This window comes from Sturnira hondurensis, unplaced genomic scaffold (genome assembly GCF_014824575.4).
Source record: "Sturnira hondurensis isolate 20B ecotype Veracruz unplaced genomic scaffold, ASM1482457v3 Scaffold0019216, whole genome shotgun sequence".
NCBI classification, from domain to species: Eukaryota; Metazoa; Chordata; class Mammalia; order Chiroptera; family Phyllostomidae; genus Sturnira; species Sturnira hondurensis.
Window position 1 is genome coordinate 2,442,062 of NW_028091847.1, and position 17,616 is coordinate 2,459,677.

Here is a 17,616-nt window from a genome sequence, read left to right on the forward strand (position 1 = left end):
GAAGAAAACATTAAATAAAAAACTAGCTCTTCAGAGTAGCTACGGTCCTTTGTTATGCAGGCACTAGGTCACGATGTCCATCTTGCTGAATTCAAAAGCAAGCCACGAACAGATGACATCAGAATCTGCTCTGGGTGAAACAGTGTCTCCCAAACACTCTTGTCCACCCTAACCCTGTGAACGTGACCTTATTTGGAAATGGGGTCTTTGCTAATGTAATCTGGTTCAGATGAAATCATCTGGATTAGGGTAGGCCCTATCCAATGACTAATGTTCTTTCAAGAGGGAAACTTGAACACAGAGTGTAAGAAAAGATACACCGAGGGAAAACACCCACGCGAAGATGGACAGAAGTTAGAGTGATGCAGCTACCAGCCAAAGGACCCGAGAACTGCCAGCAACCACCAAAAGCAAGGAGAAGTCTAGGAAGAATTCCCCCCTAGAGCCCTCAGAGAGAGCACAGCCCAGCCAACACCTTGACTTTGGACTGCTAGCGTCCAAAATCACGACAATAAATTCCTGTTGTTCAAAGCCAACCAAGGTGTAGTAATCCGCTATGGTAGCTGCAGAGAAGTAGTTCGATGTTAATGTTTTTATGGAAACTCCTGCAATAGAAGAAACAACTATCTGCCATCTAAAATTAAACTCAAATAATACTCCATATATCTCTAGAGTATCTACATATGTAGAGTATCTATATAGGAGTATCACCAATGCCCAAGCACCCTAAATCTCCAAGGGATGACAGGAAAGCCTAAACATGAAAGTACCTTTTATTTGCAAAAGCCAGAGGAAGTGGAACAAAACAGTATGCCTTCGTACCTCCCCCCATTCTCACAAAGCCAGTACTGTCCAAAAGAAGAATTATCTAATTCTAACTGGAAAAAGACATAACAAAGTTATGTTAAAATTACCAAAATGTCAAATAATCTGTTCTGTTTCTGTGCAAGCCTGCCTCCGTCTCATAACTGGTGCAATCTAGTGGTGCTCACAGTAACCAATGATTACTCTTATTACCACTAAGAACCTGACTATTACACCTCCCGATGTGGAATACAGTGTCACCTATGAATTATTATCAACAAAAAGAACCTTAACAGAATCAAATCTTTGGACTTGACTTCCAGTTTACAGAAAAATAAAGAGAATGAAGAAATAACCTGAGGGAAACATGTAAACTCAAAATGTGGGACAGTCTACAAGAAAAATGGCCTGGTCTCTTCAATTAAGTCAGTATCCTAGGGGGAAAAAGGGTGGGAGAATCAGTCTAGGTAAAATGAAACTAGAGAAACAAAAGAGCCAAATGGAGCCAGGAACCTTAATTAGATCCTTGTTAAAAAAAAAAAAAAACCAACTTTGAAAGATATTTTGGGAACAATTGGGAAGATCTGGACTGGTTAACATGTAATATTAGTAAATAATTCTCTCAGGTAATGTGACTACATGCAAGAATGGCCTTTAGGAAACACATATTTAAGTATTAGGGATAAAGTGTCATGATGCCTAGAACTTACTTTAAACTGTTTTAGAGAAAAGTAAAATAGATAAATAAATATGGCAAAATCTTAAAACAGCTGAATCTAGGTAATACATTAACAGGTGTTTATTTAACTTTTTCAATGTATTTGAAATTTTTCATAAAAAGTAGGGGGGAAGTTCAAAGGAAAATTAATCAATCCATAACTTACTCCAAAGCCAGCCACAATCAAGAGAAAAGGAATAAGGCAAGTTATTTTTATATGTGGAAAGCCTAACAACATAGCTAAATATTAGCAAGAGTAAGATTAAGTAAAAAAGAAAAATATATTATTTAGGATTATTGACAATATAGAGAGGTAAGAGAATTAAAGAATTATGGTTGCCCTGCTTCATGTAGCTCAGCTGGTTGGAGCATTGTCCCATAACTGAAAGGTTCCAAGTTCGATTCCTGGTCAGGGCACATGCCTAGGTGGTGGGGTTTGATCCCTGGTCCAGGTGTGAACAATCCCTGTCCAGTCACGTGCAAGAGGCAACCAATTTGTATTTTTCTCTCACCTCTATGTTTCCTTCTGTCTCTAAAAAGCAATGGAAAAAATGTCCTCAGGTGAGGATTAGGGGGAAAAAAGAATTATGTATGGTTGAGCACAGTAGGCTCATGTACATTCCCAGGAAAGCTAGCTACACTTCTTGAATCTGAAGGTCAATATAAAAAATGTTTCGAGCCCTGGCTGGGTAGCTCAGTTGGTCTGAGCAGTGTCCTGATATGCCAAGGTTGCAGGTTGGATACATGGTCAGGGCACATACACCAAACAACCAATGGATGCATAAATAAGTGGAATAACAAATTGTTGTTTCTCTCTCTCAAAATCAGTCAATAAAATTTTTTAAAAAGATTCTTAAATGTTTCAAAGGCAAGAATTCCACATCAACACTAATTTCTCCTTCATTCAACAAATATGAATGGCCAGAAATGACTGCATATGAGGAAAACTTACCTCAGAAACTTTTAGAAGTCCTGCAGAAGCATAGTAGTTCGCTACAATACAGGCACGAAGTTTATCCATCATCCTTCTTGCCTCAATCAGTCGCTAAAAACAAATGTTACTCATTATTTTAAAGATGGAAATGATAAGACAGATATACAAGTAATTCATAAGAAATGAGAACCAAAAAAAGCTCAACCTTGCTAATAAAAGACAAATAAAAATGACCCTTTTCCACCTATCAGATTGGCAAAAGATCTGAAAGAATGACAAAACCCAATGTTTTTGCAAGAATATACAGACAGGTTAATATTTCTATTCATATGTACACGTACATAGTCACTGAAATGTCCACAAAAACTTGAGCACAAGAGCAAAGAAGGATTATCTTTTGGGATAAAAGTTGACGTAATTTTAAAAATGTATCTTTTCCTGCAATTCATTTAAAAAAAAAGTCAAGTCATCATGTACAGATTTTTTTCAATAGTTTTTTTTAAATTTATCATCATTATACCTGGTCAATGACTGCAATTTCATGTTCCTTATTCTTCATTTCAAGTGCAAACTGTTCCTTGATAATAGTCTCAATCTTCTGTACAGCAGCATCTCGAGCTACACAAAGAACACAAAACAATCCAAGGTCTAATTATCAGTGGTTGTCTTCATTTAAGTCAGCAAGCACAAATAAAACCCAGGAAACAGTACCTCTAAAGTAGAGAAGCCTAGTGGCCATCACTTTAGCCAATGATGAAAAGTTAACATCATAACATTGGGGCAAGCTAGACCTCGTGTGTTGTTTTTCTTTAAAGTGTTTTTTGTTTAAGATTTTATTTATTTTCAGAGAGAAGGGAAGGGATGGAGAAGGAGAAAAACATCAATGTGTGAGAAAAACAGTGATAGGTCACCTCTTGCACACCCCCTACTGGGGAACTGGCCCCTCAACCCAGACATGTGCTGTGACTGGGAGTCAAACCAGGGACCTTACAGTTCACAGGCTGGTGCTCAAGCCACTGATCGACACCGGCCAGGGCCAACCTCATGTGTTTTAACTACATCACTCCGTGTCATCCCTGCCAAGGAAGCTGAATCGAATCACAGGGACATCAGACAAACCTAAACTGAAGGACATTCTACAAAATAACTGGCCTACATAATTCCAACATTACTGTCTTTTAAAAATATTTATTTATTTTTAGAGAGAAGGGAAGGGAGAGAGAAAGAGTAGGAGAGAAACATCCATGTGTGGTTGCCCTTCACATGCCCCCTACTAGGAACCTGGCCTGCGGCCCAGGCATGTGCCCTGACTGGGAATCGAACAGGCAACCCTTTGTTTCACAGTCCAGTGCTCAATCCACTGAGCCACACCAGCCATGGCCCAACATTACTATTTCAATATTAAAGTCAAAGAAAGGTTGAAGAGATTAAAAGAGATATTGACACCTAAATGCACTGTGTGATCCTGGACTGGATCCTGGAGAGGGAGAAACAGTTATAAGATTCAGTACTAGGACCACTGGTAGAACTTGAAAATGCACTACACGTTAGATAATGTAATGGATACATGTTAATATTTTCCTGCTTTTGATAACTGGACTGTGGTCACATACGAGAATATTCTTAGGGATACACCAAAGTGTTTATATGTGTCCAATTTATTTCTCCATGAATTAGAAAGCATGCTGTTTGCATGTATCTGTATGCACATACACACACACATGCATTTGCATGTGCGTGCACTGGCACTTGGAGGTGAGGAAGAATGATAAACCAAATGGGGCAAAATGTAGACAACTGGTAATTTTAATTAAGAATATACGGGTACTTCTTGCAATTTTCCTGTGTGACATTAAATTACCAAAAAATAAAAAGAAACCCATGAAGATTCTGAGAGAAATATCTGGTAACTCAGGAGGAAGAAAGTAAAGAGTTAGCTACAATAGTAACATAAAAACACAGGATGTTTCCTTCTGTAGAGAAGGATCTAACAAGGAATTCGGCAGTTTCTGATCACAACCATCCGAAGAAATGAGTTGGGAAGAATTCAAAAGAAAAGAAAATGCCTCTGAAGGTTACAGAATTCAGATAATGACTACTCAAAGTAATATGTAACTCAAAGGTAAAATGATCAAAATAGGCAGTTTCATATCAGAGTATTAAAAAAAAGAAGACCTAAACTACTACTTCAGCAACCTGAGATTTTGCAAAATGATCCTATATTTGTAAGATGAAAAAAAAATCACCAACCATGCTTTGGGGTATATGAAAAATTGCAGAGAAAATCTGGACTCTGATCACCCAGGTCCCTTTCTTCCCAGAAATACACCATTAGATTGGCAATTTAAAACAAGTAATAAAATAAACATTCTATTAAAAAATTTTTTTTAAAGATTTTATTTATCTTTAGAGGGGAAGGGAAGGAGAGAAGCAGAGAAATATCAATGTATGGTTGCCTCTCGTGCATTCCCTGCTGGGAACCCATGAGAGGCAACCATATATTGATATTTCTCTGCTTCTCTCCTTCCCTTCCCCTCTAAAGATAAATAAAATCTTTAAAAAATAAATAACCAAAAAAAATTTTTTTAAATCCTCACCCAAGGACATTTTTACTTCATTGCTTTTAGAGAGAGGAAGGAAGGGAAAGAGAAACATCAATGTGATGACTGGTTACCTTCCATACACACCTGGACCAGGAATCATACACACCTGGACCAGGGACTGAACTCACAGCCCTGGTATTTGCCCTGACTGGGGATCATACCAGTACCTTTTCAGTTATGGGACAATGTTCTGACCAACTGAGCCACACTGGCTAGGGCAGTATAAACATTATTATAGTTATGTCTGCAGAGGCAAATGACTGATTTTTCTCATATCTGAGGTAAAGAATATTTTCTATTATTACTGTATATATTCTTATTTATATAAACCTTATATGCAGAAACCAGCAGACATGCTTAGAGAAGACCGGAAGTCTCCCTAGAGACAAAGATCACTGAAAGCTGTTTTATCCCATGTTCCTCAAAAATAAACTCTTCTTATTTTTTAAAGATTTTATTTATTTATTTTCAGACAGAAGGGAAGGGAGGGAGAAAGAGAGGGAAAGAGGCATCAATGTGTGGTTGCCTCTCACACCCCCCCCCCCCCACCAGGAACCTGGCCTGCAACCCCAGCATGTGACCCAATGAGGAATCTAACCCAGGACCCTTTGGTTCACAGGCTGGCACTCAATCCACTGAGCCACACCAGCAAGGGCAAAATAACCCCACTCTTTTAAATGATCTCTTTCATGGAATAAGTAAAAACAAAACAGCCCTGGCTGGTGTGGCTCAGTGGACTGAGTGCCGGCTTGTGAACCAAAGGGTCACCTGTTTGATTCCCAGTCAGGGCACATGCCTGGGTTGTGGGCCAAGTCCTCAGTGGGGGACACGTGAGAGGCAACCGCACATTGATGTTTCTCTCCCTCTTTCTCCTTCCCTTCTCCCCTTTCTAAAAACAAGTAAATAAAACCTAAAAAAAATATGGTTGGGAATTAAATAGATATGGGCATCTAAAGAGGAAAAATAGCAAATTGTAACTCAATTAACAAAAAGCTGTCCCTGCTTAGGCTGAGTATTTGGGAACTTAAATTTAAACTGAAATTATGAAGTTTACTAAAATGTTCAGGTTTCCTTATTCTTGCTTTTATTTTTTTAAATTTATGCCATGTGATACATTTGAGTTTCATGATATTTTTACATTTATTTGGGTTGTTTCTGAAATGACATTTCCTTGTAAATAAAATTACAGCTGAATGGGAGGGAAAGTGACAGTGAAATATTTCATTGTGTGGGATTAGACATGTTAACTTCAACCCACAAAGACTTTGGGGGTGGCAGGGGAACAGCACGACTCCAGTGCAAGCAGAGACAGGAACTCTTCATACTTAAACACCAGGGGCCCATCCTAGTGGGGCTCCAACACCTTTCCTGTGGCTCTGAGGCCTTCTTTACTCAGCTGTTAGTATTAACACATGGATTTGTTACTTGAAAGAGTAATAAATTTCAGTAATAATTTGTGTTAAAAACTCAAATTTAGCATATTAAAATATGCTAAAATATGCTTAAAATATTCTCGGTGATTATAGACACTTGATGATCTGCTCTTCAACTAATCCTACGATTTTGAACAAGAAATTTAAATCTCCAGGGCCTTACCTACTAGCCCCCATGTGCAGGAGTAAACCACACCAATGTTTCCCAACTTTCCGTCGTTCACATGCCGCCCTCTCTTAAGGGCACCCCTCACCTATCACATCGGAGAACCACATGAAACATCTACTTAAAACAATATTTTAAAATAACCTTAGCCTTATCTTGGCAATAGCAGTTGTGAAACCACAAGTCTCATGAAACCATCATCTTTTCTATGGACGTTAAAATAATTTATAACTAACATAAAAAGCCAGTCCTAATTTTTTAATCCAGTTCTGACTACTATGGCTCAGTTGGTTGGGCACCATCCTGCAAAGCAAAAGGTCACTGGTTTGATTCAGGGTCTGGGTGCATATGAGAGACAACTGATCAATATTTCTCTTACACTGATGTTTACCTCCCTCCCTTTCGCCTGCCCTTCTCCTCTCTCTAAAAATAAATAAGTAAAATCTTAAAAAAACAAAAACAAAAAACAACCCTGAATCTATGTACCATCTATACTCATCTAACACCACATGCTAGCACACATATCGTAAGACTTTAGGGTTCCACCTGACACATGATGGTAGCTAAAATTTACAGCCTACCTCGCTACTGATGCTTTTACTGCCTTCCTGACTGTTCCTTTCGTGCATGCCACACACGGTGTGCTGCTGTTAAACAGAGCACTCAGTTAATCCTGCTCACAAACTTCTTGGAATTATACACGACAGTGGAAATGCATTTCACTTTAGCTCCTACAAACCTCACAGGGAGACATGTGCCAACACAGAAATAAGTAATTGCCCAAGAATCTGAATTTCTACCTGAACTCTCGATTGCTTTGTGCCGCTTGTTTGGAAGGGCCACAGATACATCTTCATAGTCAGGGTCAGTTTCTTTGAGCGTCCGCTTGATTCCAGACATGATGACATCCGTTCTTCACTGTGAAACAATAATTAGTTAATTAATAAAATAGCTTGATACTGGTACTTACAAATATATGTGTACATATCCCTTTTAAAGCCAAACGCACAACTTCACACGTTTACTAAGAAAAAAATTACTATCCTCATATTATCATGTGTTACAAATCACGGGTTTCCTTTCAACAGAAAACCCTTTAACAAGGCAGCACATTATTCAGACTTTTCAGAAGAAGCCAGGTTTTCACAGAAGGGCCCTTACAGAAGGAAAAGGAAAAGAAGGAAAAAAAAGGGAAGAGATGGGGAAGAGAAGGAGAAGAGGAAGGGAAAGAGAAGGGAAGGGAGCAGAATTTAATGAAAACATGGTAAGCCCACACAGTATCTCGGAATTCACAAAGCATCGAGCATATTACAATATATGAGCAATACAGTCTCCATAAATAATTTATTATTATTATACAAACCCTCTCTGTGGTACTCAGCACAGTACCTGCTACAGAACAGGTACTTAATAAATATTGTTACTGATCATTTATTGTTACTTATAGTAAACACACTGTACAGACTTATATTAAAATCCAATAAATCTAGATCTGCACTGTCCTGATTCATCAGCCACTACCAATATATATGGCTATTTAATTAAAATGAAATAAAATTTAAAATTTGATTTTTAAATATTGTCCCACATTTCAATATTTCATGTTTCAGAACTAGTCACCAGTAGCTAGTAGGTACTATACTGATAGCACAGACACAGAATATTAATATAATTGTAAAGAATTCTAGCCCTCGGTGATCTGGTTCAGTTGGCTGGGTGTTGGCCCGCAAAGTGAAAGGTCACCAGTTCGCTGGTTTGATTCCCAGTCAGGGCGCGTGCCTAGGTTGTAGGTTTGGTCCCCAGTTGGAGCAAAAGGCAACCAATCGATGTTTATCTTGCTCTTTCTCTCTCCCTTCCCCTCTCAACAAACAAACAAACAAAAGTTCTACTGGGTACTGTTCTGCTTCCAAACTGGTCTCAGTGGGTACTTGTTACTATGTCCTGAGCCAGTGTAGGACGTGCTGTCCAGCCCAGCACTGTCCAAAAGAAATGTGAGCCACAAACAAATTTAGTACCTCCTAGCAGCCACACTTAAAACAAGAAAAAGAAATGGGTAAATTAATTTTAGTAATATATTTTATTCAACCAATATACCCCAAATATTATCATTTGAAACATGTAATCAACATAAACAAATTAGCAATAAGATATTTTACATTTTTATCTTTGTTCTTAGTCTTTAAAATGCAGTGTATATTTTTATTTATTTTACAATATAAGAAAGCAGAAATACCCTGTATCGCATCCATTCAAAGAAACTAGTCTGAGTTTTTGAAAAGGCTAAAGTCTAAAAACAAAACCTTTTAATATTCTATACTTTGAAATAACCCCCAAGGAAAAGAATTTTAAAAAAATTTTTTATTTTAAGATTTTTTTATTTATCTTTAGAGGGGAAGGGAAGGAGAGAGGGAGAGAAATATCAATGTATGGTTGCCACTCATGCATCCACTGCTGGGAACTGGCCTGCAACCCAGGCATGTGCCCTGACTGGGAATCAAACCGCAATCGTGTGGTTCGCAGGCCCGCACTCAATCCACTGAGCTATACCAGCCAGGGCAAGAAAAATAATTTTTAATTGTATAATTGGAATTACAGAAATAATTCCAATTATACAATTCCAAAATAATACAATTGGAATTCCAATTATACAATTCCAAATAATATACAGTCACTAGAAATTCTTAGTAAAAGGTTTCAGTTCTCATGTCAGAGGAAACCTAAAACACAGCCCCAAGAATCCTGTCTTGCAGACACATCTCACGAGATGTGGCCAGTTCTTGGGGTAAGTGGTAAAATTGAGAAGTAAGGCCATTGAAAAATCTGCTATGTACTTTATAAGGTATCTTTTCAATATAAAATTCTATGGTCCTCATGGCATTTGAATCTCCTTAGAACCACTGAATTTTGTGCTCTTTCAAGATAACTTTGCCCATCTGATTTTAAAAAGAGGAAGGGGTGGGGAGAAGTAGCATAATCATTTTCCAACTGCTTCCATATACACAAATGTTTCTAAGATGTTAATAATGATTTTATAATTCTTTGGCCCTGATCTATAGTCGTCATACAAATAACACTATTCACATAGCCAAAACATGGCTGTTCACTGACACCTGGATAAACAAAATAGATACAGACATACACTGGAATATTATTTGGCCTTCAATATTCAGCCTATGACACAAACTATAACATGAGTAAACCTAGAGGATATTACACTAAGTGAAATAAGCAAAGACAAATAGTGTATGACTCCATTTTGTCAGCTACATATTTTTACTACATAAAGAACTCTTAACAATAAATTAAGAGATTTCTGGTAAAGATGGCAGTGTAGGCAGATATGACTCGCCTCTTTGCACAACCACATCAAAATTACAATTAAAATATAGAACAACCATCACTCAGAGCCATCAGAAAGCAAGCTGAATGGAAAACTGACAACTATGGAATTAAAGAAAGCACATCCATCTAGACTGCTAGGAGGGGTGCCCCCAGCCCACGGTTCCAGTGCCAGGAAGAGAAGTCTCCACAATTCCCAGCTACAAAAAGCAACAGGAATTGAGTCAGTGGAAGAAAGTTCTGGAGCCCCAAGCAGTTCCTCTTAAAGAATCCACACATGGACTCACCTACTCACTCACTCCTTCTGAGCTTCAGCACCAGGGGTAGCAGCTTGAAGGGCACCCGTGGCATACAGGGAGAAACTGAAGTGTCTGCCATTAAGGCAAACCGAAGCCATTGTCTTTTCTAAACCTTCCCTGCACAGACCCAGTAAGCCGATGCCATATCCCAGGCTCCTTCAACCTGGCTAACATTGTTTGAGCTGCCTTAGAAGATCCCCAGAGACTCTACCCCAACCAATTTACAGGCCCACCCAAGACACTTTTCCATATGAATGGCTGCACGACTTCCTAAATCCCATCAAACAAGCAACAACTGGCCTCAGTGAACACCAAGGCCAGCACTAGCAGCAGCCAGGCTAGATTCACAGCTTGGCTTCACCGGGGAATCTCCAAGTCCAGCACAAGTAGCAGCCATCTCAGAACGATTTAAAGCTCAGGCAGGGTGGCCCTGGGCAAAACAGAGGTGGGGGCTGACTTTGGCCAGCACCACCCAGGAAACCCCTGAACCAGCATATCCAGCGGACAGCTACAGACCACACTGGAGCACCACCTTGCCCTGCACAGCTGATCCTCCATGGAGGATGGAGGTAGGTGGTCAGTGGTCACAGCCAATCCTTGAAGCTGACTGGCCTGGGTAAATCCCTGCCATTGATCTGCCAACAGCAAACAAGGCTCAACGATAAGAGGAAGACGTACTCAGCCCACACAAAGGGAGCACCTTGAGTACGCAGCTTGGGTGATAGAGGAGGCTGTGCCATTGGACCCCACAGGACACCTGCATTAGGCCACACTATCAAGTCACAGTCAAAGTAGCTCTACCTAATATTCAGAAACAGAGAGGCTGCCAAAACAAGAAGACAAAGAAACAGCACAAATGAAAGAACAGATCAAAGCTCCAGAAAAAAGAGCTAAACAAAATGGAGATAAGCAATCTTATCAGATGCAGTGTTCAAAATACTGGTTATGAGGACACTCAAGCAACGTAGTAAGGACCTCAACAGCATTAAAAAGATCCAGTCAAAAACAAAGGATACACTAACTGAAATAAAGAATAATTTACAGGGAAACAATAGTAGAGTGGATGAAGCTAAAAATCAAATCAATGATTTGGAACATAAGGAAGCAAAAACAACCACGCAGAACACACACACACAAAAGAAGAAAAATCCACAAAAACAGAATAGTATAAGCACTCTCTGGGACAACTTCAAGAGGTACAACATTCACATCATAGGGCTGCCAGAAGGAGCAGAGCAAGAGCAAGAAATTGAAAATCTATTTGAAAAAATACTGAAAGACAACCTCCCTAATTTGGTGAAGGAAATAGGCATGCAAGTCCAGGAAGCACAGAGTCCCAAATAAGATAGAAACAAAGAGGCCCACTCCTAGACACATCATAATCAAAGTGCCTAAGATAAAGATAAAGAGAGAAAAGAGGTTAGTTACCTACAGGGATTTCCAATAAGACCTGTCACCTGATTTCTCAAAAGAAACTTTGCAGGCTAGAAGGGACTGGCAAAAAATACTCAAAGTCATGAAAAGCAGAGACCTACAGCCAAGATTGCTCTACGCAGCAAAGATATTTTGAATTGAAGGGCAGATAAAGAGATTCCCAGACAAGAAAAAAAACTAAAGTACTTCATCATCACCAAACCATTGCTATATGAAATGTTAAAGAGACTTATTTATAAAAAGATCAGCCCTGGCTGGTGTGACTGCATGGATTGAGCACGAGCCTGCAAACCAAAGGGTCACCAGTTCAATTCCCAGTCAGGGCACATGCCTGGGATGTGGGCCAGGCCCCCAGAAGGGGTGTACAAGAGGCAATCACACATTCATGTTTCTCACCCTCTCTTTTTCCCTTCTCCTATGTCTAAAAATAAAAGAAATTTTCTGTTTAAAAAAGATAAAAAGCATTAACAATAAAATAGCAAGAAATACAAATCTATCAACAATTGAATTAAAAAAAAAACAAACTAAGCAAACAAGTACAAAAACAGAATCATGCATACAGAGAACATTTTGATGGTTGCCAGGTGGGAGGGGGTGTGGAGGAATGGGTGTAGAGGTGAGGGGATTGAGAAGTACAAATAGGTAATTACAGAATAGCCATAGGGATGTAAAGTACAGTATAGGAACTGGAGTAGCCAAAGAATTTATACACTAGACCCATGGACATGAACAATGGTGGAGGAATTGCCTGAGGGAGTGTGGGTGCTGTGTGGATGGCGGCAAAGGGGGAAATCAGAACAACTGTAATAGTGTAAGCAATAAAGTATAATTAAAAAACAAACAGCCCTGGCTGGTGTAGCTCACTGGATTGAGCGCAGGCTGTGAACCAAGAGGTTGCCGGTTCGATTCCCAGTCGGGGCACATGCCTGGGTTGCAGGCTAGGTCCCCAGTCGGGGATGCACAAGAGACAACCACACATCAATAAATAAAATAAAATAAAGTAAAAAACAAGAAATTACCCTGGCTGGTGTGGCTCAGTGGATTGGGTGCCGGCCTGAGAACCGCAGGGTCACTGGTTCAATTCCCAGTCAAAGCACATACCTGGATTGTGGGCCGGGTCCTGGTTGGGGGTGTATGACAGGCAACCATGCACTGATGTTTCTCTCCCTCTCTCCCTCCCCTCCCCTCGCTCTAAAAATAAAGTCTTTTTTAAAAAAGCAAGAAATTATAAAATGACCAAAAAAACCCCACAGAGGACAGGAACAGAAATTCATAAATGATCAATAAATGTGAAAAAAATCTTCAACAATATTAGTAATCAAGGAATGGAAAAATTAAATAAGCCATTTTTCATCTATCAAATTTAGTTTTGGAGTAGATGGAAATAGGTGTCTTGAAGAAGGGACACTTTTCTAATTCATACTCACTATCTTCACTTCCTCACATTCCATTCCATTATTCCAATCTGTTTCCCACCTTCCACTTCTAGAACTCTGGAGAGTACTTCCAATGACCAAGAACAAACCCAATAACCTCCACAGTATGCCCTGGCTAGGTAGCTCGGTTGGTTAGAGCCTTGTCCTGTATACCAAAAGGCTGTGAATTCGATTCCTTCTCAGGGCACATACCTTGGTTGCCAGTTCAATCCCCAGTCAGGGCACACAGAAGGCAACTGATCAATGTTTCTCTCTCTCTCTTAAAATCAGTAAAAACATATACCTGGATAAGGGTTAAAAATAAGGCCCTGGCTGGTGTAGCTCAGTGGATTGAGTGTGGGCCTGCGAACCAGAGGATCGCGGTTCGATTCCCAGTCAGGGCACATGCCTGGCTTGTAGTCCAGTTCCCTGCAGGCCAACTCCCAGCAGGGGACGCACAAAAGGCAACCATACATTGATGTTTCTCTCCCTCTCTCCTTCCCCTCTAAAGATAAATAAATAAATAATCTTAAAAAAAAATAAAAATAAAATAAACTCTCCATGATGCCAAATCCAATTTCACATCTTATCAAAAACATCCTAGAAATGCTGATAAAAGGACCAATTTTCCATCTTCCAGAAACTTGTCTCTTGGCTTCCATGACACCTGTCTCTTGCTTTTCCCTTACCTCACTGGCTGTTTCTTCCTGTTCTGTGCTCACTTTTCTTCCTTTACCAGACCTCACAGTACTGGAGTGCCTGAGCCTTGATTTTCACCTCTTATTTATACTCTTTCTCCCCAAGTGGCCTCATATAGTCCCAAAACTTTGGCATCATCGATACAACTGAGTACTCCCAAATTTTTTATCTGCAGCTCTAGGCTCTCTTTTGTGAGTTTCAAACTTGTACATTCAATTGCCTCCTCAACATACTGACTTCATAACTAATATGCATCTCAAATTTAATACATCCAAAACAAAACTCATGAGATATATATAGTTTACTATTGACACTATTACAGATATGCCCATCTATCCTCTCTTTGCTATGCATACATAGCCTATGTTCTTTGGCTAATCCCTTCCCCTTCTTTCATTCAGTCCCCCTTCTCCCCTCCTCCTGCCTCCCTCCTGATAGCTGTCAGTCTGCTCCATGTGTCTATGCCTGTGTTTCTATTTTGCTTGTCAGTTTATTTTGTTAATTAGATTCCACATACAAATGAGATCATATGACATTTGTCTTTTTCTGACTGGCTTATTTCATCAGCATAATCTTTCATAACTCATGATTTTTCCCACCTCAAATTTCTCTTCCATTTTTCTCCTTCTCAGTAAATGGCACCATCTAGTCCTAGTTGCTCAAAGAGAATATTGAAAAGCAAAGACATCTCCCTCTTCCAAATCAATCAATTTCCAAGTCTTTTTCATTCTTCCTCCAAAGTATTTTTTAATCTTTTTAGCCTTCCTATATCCACCATCATGGAATTCAAGATACTGCAAACACTATCTTAACTGGTCTCCACATAGCAGATTATGAGCCTCACCCACTTGAAACCTCCAAAGAATTCCCATAAAAATGGAATTTGAAACAGGGCAGTCTCTGCTCCTATCTCTAAAAGAATATACATAGCCAGAAATATACACTCAATGATAATCTCCGTAGACAGGGAAACTATAGGTACTTTTTCTCTTTTTGCTTGTCTAGTTTTAAATTTTTCCATGATGAATTATTTGCTACTCGTTTATTAAGAGAGAGTGAATGATAGTGCTGAATACTATAGATTTCGTCGCATTTTACATTCTGACCAGAAAAGGGAATGGGAAATTGTAGGTGGTCTTTAATTGTTATAAGTTACAAGCTTTGATTTAAATACTAGGTAACATATATAAAACTCTAAAGATTATTTTCCTCTACTTTCTGTTTTTAACACAACTGCATTCATAACAGGAAAAAAATGTTATGATATAAATCTCATTGTCTTTGCAATCTGGCCACAACCCACCAAACCAGCCTTTCTTCCAAGTACTCACTTTCCCAAGCTTTCCACTCCAACCCCGCAGTCTCACACTTTCCTGCTTTGATGCGGGCACCATCTGTGGAAGATCCTCCAATCTTTCTAAACCCTACTTATCCTACATGGAGGAGGGGGACGGTAGGGATGGCGACAGGTTGGAGGGAGATTTCGGTATTCTTGCTGGTAAATGCATAACTTGCTAGACCTGGGGCCAAATCTCGACTCCAACCCCATCACAGGCCACCAAGCTTAACACCCTCCGGCCACTGAGGCTCAAGGGGCCCCCAATCCCTCAGTGAGCGTTGTGGCCCTTAGGAAAGGAACCCCCCTCCCCGCAACACACACAAACAGACACACACACTCCCCGGGCTCCGGAGACTCCCCGGACATACACGAGAGCCAGTGTCTTCCTCCAGATCTTCTACTCTCTGCACTTACACGCTGCCTCCCTCTGCTCAACACTCGGGTCCGCACAGCCGGTGGCCAGTGGAGTGGGGGAGGGGTGCGCACGTGCCCGCGCCACCCCCCGCCCAGACAAGGCCGGGGAGAGCAGAGCGCGCTCCCGCCGGGTCCCATCCCGCTCCCGCCAACACTCACCCTTTCCTTGGACTCCGACAGAAATGCAGGCCAAGCCGGACTCCTTGAAACAGAACAGGCGAGGTGAAGGAGTGGGCGAAACTCCGCAAAGCGCAACCACCGCGACGAAGCCCCACCGACCCCAGAGCACGGAAGCACAAGGTTCTCCGCAGCCCGCCCGGCCCGCTCCGCTGCCGACGTCACCAGCAGGGGCGGGGCAGGGCGTGCGCGCGCGGCGCGGCGGCGCGCGCTGCCTGGGGGCGGGGCCCGCTGGAATGAGGGCAGAGCCAGGATGGGAACTGATCCTGGCCCAGACTCTTACCCAGTTCTCCTTTCCTGGGAAGTATGGGCATCGGTTACGGCAGAGTCACCATCATTTATCCTTTTCCTACCAAAGGAGGTGGAGGGTTCCAGCCCCAGGTTTGTCAGAGTCCTCATTCTGCCAGCATTTATGAAACTTGCGCAGTATAGGATTAACCACAGTGGCTGTGATTTTTGTGTCATCTTATACCAATCTTTGTGCTAGGTGCTAGGAATACAAATAGCTATAGTTATTACTGCCTACTTTACAGGTGTAGAGTCTGAGGCTCAAAAGACTGGGACTTATCTGGGTTACATAATTAGTGAGTGACAATCTATCAAGTCCGGATTTCCTCCCAGGATCTCTTGAGCCCACCCTACCTTTTCCCTTACCTTGTACTACCCTGCTCCTGACACCTGTATCTCTCCCCTCAGGGTGGCCCTAGCCTCCCAGTGGTCTCCGGGAAAATGTTTCTGTCCACTTAGATCTGTTCTCAGTATGCAAAGATTTACCACTGGAGAGGGATGGTAGGTAGGTTTAGAGAGGGTTCATTCTGTGATTGTCTTATACTTTACATATTATCCACTTTTTGTATGTATTTAATGTTTAATAAAAGTGTTTTAACAAATTTACTTTTTCATTTCCAACAGCAAACCTGGTGCATTGATAAGTACTTGCTAATGAATGAATAAGAGGGCCAGGAACTGACTCCAAAGTACTGCACAAAGGAATCAAGGGGTCTAGGTTTAGTAGGGGTAGAGCAGATTAACAATATTTGTTCAGCAAATTTGTATTACATTTCTGTTCTGTGTTTTGGCACTGTGTGCCAAGCACTGTGTTAGGCACTGAGAATCAGAGATGAACAAAACAGCTTCTGTCCTTGTGAAATTTACAGTCAATCTAATATGAACAGGTACAAAAGACCTCCCTGAGTCTTAAGCTATGAACCACAGAGAGACTAGGAGGAATTGAAGCGATTAAGATAAATTTCATGGAGAAAGAGGGAGAGTAAAAGATTAGTGTCAGTATGTCAGTGCTCCCTTACTAAAGCTGAGGTGGGAGCACGGAAGTATCCAGGTAAGCAGGAAGCGAGCAGAGGCAGGGAGTTAGAAGCCCACTTCCCCTGACCCATCTGGGAAGGCTGCCAAATTCTAGCAGAAGTCTTACATTGAGCAGAGCTCAGGAGCAGAGAGCAGCATCAGGGAGGGAGAGGAGTATGAGAAAATGCTGCTGGATGTCCACAGCTTGCACGTGGCATGACAGAAAACCAGCCTTCTATGTATGCTCCCTGCCAGGCAAGCAGAGAGCCATGGACAGGCCAATGGGCACTGTGCCAAGGGTCAGGTCATCCTAAACCAAAGGTCAAGTCAAACTGATTGGCAGGGAATGCCTGGAGAATATGGCTATGACCCCAGCAACAGCAGAAGTACTTCCAAAGTCAGCTGGTAAGCAGAGCAGGGATACAGGAATCAGGGTGGGAAGGGGAGACATGAGACCCCCAAGGTACTGAAACAACAGATCATGAGCCTGCCAATCAACAAGCTCAGCAGCTGATGCCAGCAGAGCCATGGTGACCAGGA

General features: G+C 41.0%; 1 protein-coding gene across 4 annotated transcripts in view; it reads right to left on the reverse strand.

Moving 5' to 3' along the window:
• YEATS2 (YEATS domain containing 2) overlaps window positions 1-15,931 on the reverse strand; it is an 87,408-nt gene extending 71,477 nt beyond the window's left edge. For 3 of the 4 annotated variants that reach the window (XM_037070966.1, XM_037070968.1, XM_037070969.1), the window contains exons 1-4: window positions 15,757-15,931; window positions 7,459-7,576; window positions 2,977-3,074; window positions 2,475-2,567 (exon numbers count right to left, since the gene is read on the reverse strand). In XM_037070966.1, the coding sequence (XP_036926861.1) occupies window positions 2,475-2,567; window positions 2,977-3,074; window positions 7,459-7,558 (291 nt within the window). In that variant the 5' untranslated portion in view covers window positions 7,559-7,576; window positions 15,757-15,931. Of the gene's footprint in view, window positions 1-2,474; window positions 2,568-2,976; window positions 3,075-7,458; window positions 7,577-15,551; window positions 15,691-15,756 lie in introns of those variants that run through there. The other variant, XM_037070967.1, reaches the window with a different exon arrangement.
• Between the last annotated feature and the right edge of the window lie 1,685 nt (window positions 15,932-17,616).